This window comes from Lathyrus oleraceus, unplaced genomic scaffold (assembly GCF_024323335.1).
Source record: "Lathyrus oleraceus cultivar Zhongwan6 unplaced genomic scaffold, CAAS_Psat_ZW6_1.0 chrUn0001, whole genome shotgun sequence".
In the NCBI taxonomy this organism is placed as follows: domain Eukaryota; kingdom Viridiplantae; phylum Streptophyta; class Magnoliopsida; order Fabales; family Fabaceae; genus Lathyrus; species Lathyrus oleraceus.
In genome coordinates, this window is record NW_026112392.1 from 220,111 (window position 1) to 229,476 (window position 9,366).

Genomic DNA, 9,366 nt, shown 5'->3' on the forward strand with positions numbered 1-9,366 from the left:
GACATGTATTATACTATAGTATTTATAAAAAATAATATAATATTTAAAAATATATTATATTTAAAATAATATAATATTTTATTATATTTATAATAAATATTATGTGATGTTTTTTTAATTTTTATAAAAATTAATTTTAAGAAATAATCCATTTAAAATCAGATAATTCAAAACTGTAATAATTTGAGATCATATTTCAACAAGTTTTTTTTAACTCAACCCTTTAAAACCCGAGCCTGACACAAACAGCCCGTTTAGGACCTGATAACCCGTTTTTAGAGCTGCTCCAGACATGCAAGGCTACTAAGAAAACGTTTCTTTCAAAAACTTCCGAGTTAGTGTTGATTAATGTTTTTTTTTTCCATCATTTATTCAGCACATTATCATAATTTAAATGCTATAAAGTTTTCTTCATTAAAAAAATTATCAAATTCAACTGATTCTTGACGTATAGATGTACCAAGTTGGGCGTTGACAAATTAAATTACTAGACTTAAAAATTTGTGGATTAGTAACACGAAAGTAGGTGGACAATTAAAATTAAATTAATGAGGTTTGAAAATTTCTTCATTAACATGAAAATGGATATATCATTTGTGACAAACAAATCCGTCCCATTTAAATCCACTCCATAAAAATATGCACACAAAAAAAAAAACAGGATAGAGAGGAATATAATTGAAATCGTGAATCTAAAATTTTAATTGTTTCCTAAAAAAATTAAAAGCAGGGCAGAGCGGATATGTCAACACTACACATTTAAACTTAAAAATTCAAAAATTTATGTTAATGTTCAAACCCGAAAAAAAAAACAGAACGGCGCATACACATTAAAGTGTGCATGCTTAAAACGTTGTCCAACACTAAAAATAATTGCAGACCCAACCTATTTTACCACCCCCTATATAATATACATAGTCATTATCCAAGAAAAAAAGGGTATAGTCATTTTCAACATATATATGTTTTGGCTGTTTTTGTTGTTTTAAAGACAAATTGAGTTGCCTACAAGATCATTGACCTCTTCATAAATTGTATTTAACAAAAAAGTTGTTAAACAATGTGGTAAATGTTTGACATCTAATCATGTATGTTTCATCATATACACACAAAACACAGCGATAGAGAAGAAAAGTTACTCATGTTATACAGTCTCTTGCTTGTTTTGCAAGTCATCATACAAAAGCTTAACATTCAAGCTAATGCAATGGCCGAATTTCATGTTAAAGAAGTATTCACCAAAAAAATGTTTCTTCTTTATCTTTTTCATTCACCAAAAATGTTTCCACAACTTATCCAACAAATTGAAATATGCCTATACCCTTTTTGTTCATTTAGGTTGCTTCTAGTGCAAGAAGTGCAATCTCAATTTCCTGCAGTGACTTCCCTTTTGTTTCTAGAACATATTTCTTCACAAAAGCTACAGCCAACAAACAAAATGCACCGAAAATACTGTACAAGAGTTGTGCACCCATTTGTTCCAGCAAACGCAAAAAGAATAGACCGACAAAGAAGTTTATCACCTGTTGGAGAAAATGTTAGAGAAAGAAGCCAAAAAAAAATGACATTGATAAATCTGAAACCGAAAGGCCATAATACAGTATATCAAAGATTATATCATTTCTGTCTTGTATAAAGATACATTATATCATTCACACCTGTTCAACATGAATGCGCATATCACTAAAATATTTCAGCAGAATTCTGTTTTAAAACTCAAACATAAAATATTTGATAGGCTTAGCTCAGATGTTTGACCTCGATGAAACCAAAACGTGGCTAAAGTGGTTAAGTTGGACTCCATAAATACTAACTATAGTAGCGCTACTAAACCAACCATCTTTAAGGCTTTATATGGTTAGGCTCCCCCTAGCCTTGTAGAGGATACTATACAACCACCTAAGCAGTAAAAGCCATCAATAAATTTACCAGTTTGCGATAGTAAATGCTAGCCGATTTGAGGACATAAGCTATAGGATGTAAACACCTTTTGTATGGTAGGAGTTTTGTGTCCCTATAAATAAGGGTTACTTGATACATAATCTCTTTAAATCATTTAATGATCAATCATAATCATTTTTTTGTGCATATACTTTTCTACCATTTCTTTATCTAAAATCCCATAATTTCAACATGATATCACACTTTGGTTCCATCTACTGCGGCCTGTTTCATCCCCGTTCCATCAAGGCAAGAAAAGCTCAACATTTCAACTCCATAATAAAGAAAATTAGCAATCACCACAATAGTATCGCAGACTCATAGTGCATTAGTATTAGAATTTGGATTTAACCTAACTCAACCTCAAGGTTTGCATTGACCATATAAATTATTACCCTGGCCTATATCTCTGGTTGGTGCAAGACTTCAACACACCTTTCACGTCAAGATTGGACATATGATGAATGGCCAAATGTGGGTGGTGGCTTGACAACAGTACTAGGGTGTAGTACTAAGGTCGACTCCGATATGGTCTTAGAGTTAAGATTGAACCTAATTCAACCTAGAAAGCTAGAGTGGGGACTGCCCTAGCCTTTATTAGGATTATTTTCTCCATATCTCTAGTCAATGATGTGGAATCACGACACACCTCTTAGGACTAAAACTAGACATCTAGCGCATGGATAAATGCAAGTGGCCCACTATCAGAGATCTCAACATGAAGCATCAAATATCAATGAATGCAAAAAGCAATTACCCAATGCACAGCCAAGCAAATTGCCATAGCCTTGGCCCTGATCTTGCCAGGTAATATTTCGGACATGAGGAGACAAGGAACCGGACCAGCACCAAGAGCAAATGATAGTACATACCTGCATTGCACAGTCCACTTTACATTTAGAAGACATTATTAAATATGAGCTCTCAAGTAAGTGGAGATCTTTAGAATAATTCGGTAGTGAAAAAGAGGTACCAGCGTCTATCAAATTCATAAGATAAATGTTCAAAAACCTATGCAGCAACCCATTTCAAATGAATAATCAAATGCATATATTTCAGAAGTATTAATGAAAATCCCACTTTCTCTTGTTCCTCAGTATCACCCCCCCCCCCCCCCCCCCCCCCCCCCCCCCCCCCCCCAAATGCAAGTTGAAACTTTCTAATCACTTACAGCAACATGCCACCGACAGATAAATACATTGCTCCAAATCCTGATGCATAAGAACTAGCAGCAATGACTTGTAGACCCATTGTTACTGCCTAAATTAGAAATAAGAGTTCAAGTTAGATAATATGGTTGGAGAGAAAATAAACTCTTGAACAGTCTAGTTTGAATTTAAAACATGTCAAATGAAATATTATGAGGGTAACATTCAAGTTTAAAAGTGATTAATTCAGAAAATTTATTATTTTCATATTTATTTCTTACCATGCCTAAAAAGCTACCCAGTAAAAGCACTTTCCTTCCAAGTTTATCCATCAGAATCATTGAAACAACCGATCCTGAAGTTGCATACACAACAAGATTAAGACAAATATACAACAATTTACAGATCAAACACCGAAGAGTTAAGCCGGTGGCAGATACCAAATAAATTGCATATTCCAACACACGTATTTCCCATCTTAGATGGTACACCAAAGCTTTCAAAGACTGCTGAAGAGAAATAGAAAACAGCATTTATGCCAGACAGTTGCTGCAAAGCAAAAAGCGCCGATCCAATGAACATCACTGCAAAATGTATTTAAAGATTTAGCAACCAGAAATAAAAAAGTGTATAATCTTAAAAATGAAAATTGTTAAAAAAGATAGATATGATTAATGAATCATTTAGAAGATACAACTGCATACGGTTCCACACAAAATATTTCAAAAAGATGAAGAAACAAGTTATGATATGTACCTCTGGCATGGCAGCCAAACAATAATTCTGAGAGTTTTACTGCACCAGACTCATCACCTCTGTCAGACTTTGACAGTTCGCCCATTGCAGGTTTCACGTGTAGTCCTCCCAAGAGCTTCTCAAATTCAGCTTCTGCTTCAATGGTTCTTCCTCTCTGAACCAAGTAAAAAATAGGAAAATTTGATATATCAGGAAGGATTTATTAAAATAAGGGAGAGTTAGAGTAGTTAGTTAAGAGATATTGAAGAAACAGCACTTCAAAATCAAGTTAAGCAAAAAATAACATAAGAATAATCAAGAGAAATTGACACACGTATGTTCTATTGCCTATCATTTTAGTTTATATATCATCACAACCATCAAGTTCATATTTAAATATCTATAAGCCATTATCAGGACAGTATTTTTATCGTACTTCATTCCACACAATCAATCGGCCTCCAACAAAGTCCAAAACAGTCAAAAACAAATATTAATAGTTGGTACTTAAAAATTTACATGGAGATTTGACCTTGAAAAGCCAATAAGGACTCTCTGCACAGATCTCCATGAAAATAGTGAGTATAACAGCAGGGATGACAGATGCCCAGAAACAAATCCGCCACCTGATTACATAATTTCCACATAAGATACTATCTTCTACAAATGATAACAGTTGAGTAAAAGGTACTATCTTTGTTCCTTATTAAGTATCGTTTAAGTCGTTGTTTTACACATAGCAAAGGAAATAATAAATTTTGTTGCATTTTTTTCTTTCTCTACAACTAATGGTATTATTGACAAAACAATAGGTGATGTTGAATTAACTTCAAAAATGGCCAAAAGATAGAAACAAAACTTAAAAAAAAAACGACAGCTAAAACGAATTGGAGGGATTAACTAGGAAAAAGGGAATTGATAGATAATGCTGCAAATGAAGTAAAGATGATCACGAATTTCAACAAGCCAATTTGACATTCCATACCAACCAACTATTTCTTTGGCTGGGATTCCTATAAAGAGAGCCGCCATGAGTCCAAGACATGTTGCAATTTGCGTTAAGCCCCCAAAAGTACCACGCACAGCTGGAGGTGAGACCTATGAATGCAAGAGGACCTTTCAAATATTAACCGAATATACTTCTATAAAAAAAAAGCAGCCGCCTAATATGGAAAACTATGTAGCACCAACACTTCATGTTAAAGGTGTCCAATACATGGAGGTGTCTAACACCAACATATGAAGTTACATTCTATTTCTGCCATTTTCAAATGGTTATCAATAATAGCGTTGGGTATAGTGTTCATGTATGTGTCGATGCTTCATAGACAGATAGAAGAATATGGATGAGATGATCTACTATACCTCCGCCACATAAAGAGCTGCAACAGGAGGGCCAAGTCCCATTCCAGTACCAACAAATAATCTTCCTAAAAGCATGCCCCAGAGGGATTTTGCTGTGGCACTGCAAAAAACTTTGAATAATAAGTTTATATAGCTTTATGCATTTTTTATTTTGATGATTCTTTTCTTTCTTTCCTAGTTAAATTAGTCCAAAGAAAATTAACCTCCTAGAAAAAAGGATGATATTGTACTTAAAATGATATCTTATAAATAAACATCATAGCTTAGTACTTCCTTTTCTAAAACAAAAGCAAATTTTATCTTATAAATAAACATCATAGCTTAGTATTTCCTTTTCTAAAACAAAAGCAAATTTTATCTTAGAAATAAACATCATAGCTTAGTACTTCCTTTTCTAAAAGAAAAGCAAATTTTATTGCATACAAATGCAAGGTGATAGAAATATTGAAACAGAGAAATTATTTTATATTATATGTAGCTCATACCTCATTATGGCCCCAATGATCATAGGCAAAGCACACAACTGGAAACTTCTTCTACGCCCAACCCCATCTGCGATCCATCCACTGAATAGAGATCCAATAAAAGCACCTCCTAAACATATACTTACTACCAGACCTTCATAACATACACAAAAAAGAGTGTAGATAAATATTTATATGTAAAATATGATTAAGAGATGACTATTAGTCAGAAAATTAAGATTCAGTACCTTCCGCCAATGTATTTCCGCTAAAACCGAGATCTATAGAAATGCTTTCTAAGGTTTCATTGACTACCCTGCATTGCCAATAGTGATAAGAAAACTATATATTTTCATTCAGGGACAAGAAGATGAAGGTATGTGAAGATTGAGTGAAGCATATCATACCCAACATGGTATCCATATAAGAATGAGGAAAGAGAAGCCACTAATACATGCCTCAAAGAGCGCCGCCAACAAGGTTTGGCACTCGGTACACGTACTGAAGCTGTGAAGAAGGAAATTATTCTGTTAGTTATATTACTAGAAACCAACTCTCCGAATGAATTTTAGATAGGAAAAAAAAAACACTTCTTCATTATTTCCACTCCAATCATGAAAAAGAAATGAAAATATTAAGCTACATAGAGTAGAGGTGATAAAAGCTCATTGTTGGTTGACTTTTCTGTTAGTTATATTACTAGAAACCAACTCTCCGAATGAATTTTCTTAAATATGCAAGGCATGAGTGTTCATGTTTTCTTAGGTATACTATGCATAAATTTTCTTTCAATCTCAAGCCAAATTTCACAAGCTCATAAATGAAATGGTTCGCCCAAATGTGTATTCAATTCTTAACCATATACTATACAAATCAAAGGGAGCTTTAGTGTAAAAATTGGTGGTGATGCTATACCATGTGATAACTGATAAGTAAGTCAAATGTTCGAGTCTAACTCTTCCCTAATCAATACTATCACAATGACCATCACCAAGAAATTCATGAAGCAGATATGCATAAATATATGACTATACAATTCAAATACTTTAGCTGAATAACAAAATTGCTATGCAGTATAATCCTTGTCAAAGTAGACATTTCCATTTGTTCCCTTGAAGATTTTGTCTCAAACACACTATATATGAAGCACAAACTCTGACACGGACAATGCTAATGTCAAATACATAGGACATTGACACCGATACATATATAATTAGTTATTATAATTAAATACAATATGAACATTTTTTGCTAAAGATCTAAAGTGTGTATATAAATATATATAACAAAAAAAAATTCTAAAACAAGAAATGACATTCTCTTACCTTTATTCATCCATCTGCCATTTAAAAGATAAAGTAATGTAATCAAATTTATTATTTTTATCATCATTGCTTCAACACATTTTTAACTCTCGTAGATTTGTGTAAGAGTGTCGAATCAAAGAAAAAAATAAGCTCAATCACTTGTCTAAGTTGTCAGATACGTGTTGTGCGAATGTCATACATAACACGAATTTGTTTCTACAAGGAGATATGCCTAATCCCATTGGAGTTGGTCTTATCCATAGCACACTACTATCAACTCCTATAGCACATTGGAACTCATTGATAACTCACCCAATCACTCAAATATAAAATCAATAAATCATCCATTTTTTAATAATAAAAGAAACTACTTGCTTTAAACAATAAAAATAATCAAATTCAAAAAAACAAAAAACACTAGAAGAAAATATTTCCAAAAACAGAAAGATACCTGAATTTTCATCTTTACTATCATGCACTGTTATGGTTTCCCTTGATCCTAGTCGCTGTCTCCCTCGCATTGCGTAACGATAAAATCCTTCTCCAAATCTCACAACAGAGTATCTTTCAACAATCTCCTACACCATAAAACCAACAACAAAATTGAAAAAAAAAAATCTCAGATCTAACACACTCAGTTCCTCGATATAGTTTTTTTCCATGCACATTGTTGTTAATTTCCATAAAATTAGGTTATATAAATATCAACATCAACATTACTTGATTATTCAATGATTTAAAAACTGAATCGAAGAAAACTAGAAAAAACTGTGAAGAGAAATGAAATCTTATAATGATTATAGAAAAATAAACCGAAAAACCTGAAAGAGATTGAAAAAACGAGTACCTAGTTGTTGATTGTTGTTGAAAGAAGATGAAGATTTGGAAATGCAGAAGATGAAGAAAGTGATTGATGCAAATGAGTGAATCAGTGAAGTGATTTCATGATGGCAGTTGAAGAAGAAGAAGGCACGTGTCAGTTATAAGGAACGCGATCTTGGTCAATAATAGACAAAATTACCATAGATTTCGGTTAAGCAACAACTTAATTAAAATTTAAGTAAAGTGATTATTAAATAGTTGTAAGTTATTTTTCATTAAGATGGAACATAATTGATCTAATTCTATAAATAAAGAAGAATTAATCTATTTGCATGTAAGTTATAAGGTTTTTTTGGGTACAAGTTATAAGTTTTTTTATAAAGGTATTATGAAATACTTACTTAAATAAGTTAAAAATGATTGTTATTATTAATGGAGCTTGTGTATCAGAGAATAGGCTAGACTACTGCAAAAGGAAAAACGTTATAACTATCTTCATAAATACTCATAAATATTAGCGTAGATCATATCTCTTTAGTGTGTAGTTATTGAGTGATGTTAAATTGAAGTGGGTATTAAATTCTCCATAAAAACTTAAACTTTATTATATGTATGCATACATAAAATTTGTTGGTGCATAAAAACTAATTTTATTATAAATAAATTATTTTGGACACAATTATTATTATTATTTTATTAAATGTTTAGTCTATATATTTTATGAAATAGAATTTTAGTCTCCATCGGTTTTACATTTACATTTTATAAATTCGGTATAGGCTAAAGCCAAATGTTTTTTTTGTTTCTTTTAAGACTTGTTCAAGTCTTAAACCTCTAATTTAACTTTTTTTCCAACTCTTTATGGATAATTATGGGTTGGTTAGTTTTGATTTTTTTTAAATAAGATAATTTTGTGTAAAAATAAATTTATAAAGAAATTTTTCATAAAATCTTCAAACAAAAATTTGATTTAAATAATTATTTTTAAAATATTATTTTAGATATTTTATTACTTTATTGAATTTTTTTTAGGTCAGAATTTAAAATATGATTTAATTTTGAAGCTATTTTAAATAGTTTTTCATAAAAAATATTTTTGAAATACAACTTTAAAAAAAAATTGTAATTTCGAATATGTTTTGATTTTCAATAATGTATGTTTATGTTATAGGATGTCAAAATTAATCGCTCAATTTAGGAAAAAAAACTTGCAATATTTTGGAAAACGGTTTTATAAAATCCAATCTAAGAAACTTCACATGAGGACAAAGCAACATCTAGCTAGTTATGCTTTTCTTGTCTCTTGATCACCACTCCAATTTGAGTCTGAGTAACCACATTATTCTTGCTCCAATTTTTGTTGTTTGATGAGGCATTAACACTCAATGATCTGATATTCTTTTAATGTATCTTAGGATTCTTTTTGCTGCAAGTTAATAACATAACCTTGATTTCTCCATGAATCTACTCATCAATCCAACGTTATGACAAATGTCAGGTCTTGTGTTGTAAAGATACCTCAAAGATATAATGATTTGCTTATACAATGTGCTATGAACTAGTTCTTCTTCATATTCCTTCTTC

The 9,366-nt window shown here is 31.5% G+C and overlaps 1 protein-coding gene across 2 annotated transcripts; it reads right to left on the reverse strand.

Moving 5' to 3' along the window:
- Nucleotides 1-1,050: 1,050 nt before the first annotated feature.
- Nucleotides 1,051-8,047, reverse strand: LOC127110523 (probable plastidic glucose transporter 3). 2 transcript variants are annotated; one of them, XM_051046113.1, is made up of 14 exons: nucleotides 7,808-8,047; nucleotides 7,412-7,535; nucleotides 6,061-6,160; nucleotides 5,902-5,969; nucleotides 5,675-5,807; nucleotides 5,190-5,289; nucleotides 4,810-4,922; nucleotides 4,357-4,450; nucleotides 3,846-3,999; nucleotides 3,530-3,673; nucleotides 3,371-3,444; nucleotides 3,113-3,201; nucleotides 2,699-2,813; nucleotides 1,051-1,523 (listed from the first exon to the last, which is right to left on the reverse strand). In XM_051046113.1, the coding sequence occupies exons 2-14, from the start codon at nucleotides 7,479-7,481 to the stop codon at nucleotides 1,335-1,337; spliced, it is 1,443 nt and encodes a 480-aa protein (XP_050902070.1). In that variant the 5' UTR covers nucleotides 7,482-7,535; nucleotides 7,808-8,047; the 3' UTR covers nucleotides 1,051-1,334. The 2 variants fall into 2 exon arrangements, with proteins under 2 accessions (XP_050902070.1, XP_050902069.1); XM_051046112.1 differs by having other exon boundaries at nucleotides 7,412-7,538; nucleotides 7,808-8,046.
- Nucleotides 8,048-9,366: the final 1,319 nt, after the last annotated feature.

Bases quoted from the DNA above. Each gene is read 5' to 3' on its own strand.
- LOC127110523 (XM_051046113.1), bottom strand. From the start codon at position 7,481: ATGCGAGGGAGACAGCGACTAGGATCAAGGGAAACCATAACAGTGCAT. The intron at 6,161-7,411 runs GTATCTTTCTGT...CCTTCTTCACAG, and splicing joins TAGTAAAGATGAAAATTCAG to CTTCAGTACGTGTACCGAGT. The intron at 5,970-6,060 runs GTATGATATGCT...TTGGCAATGCAG, and splicing joins TTATATGGATACCATGTTGG to GGTAGTCAATGAAACCTTAG.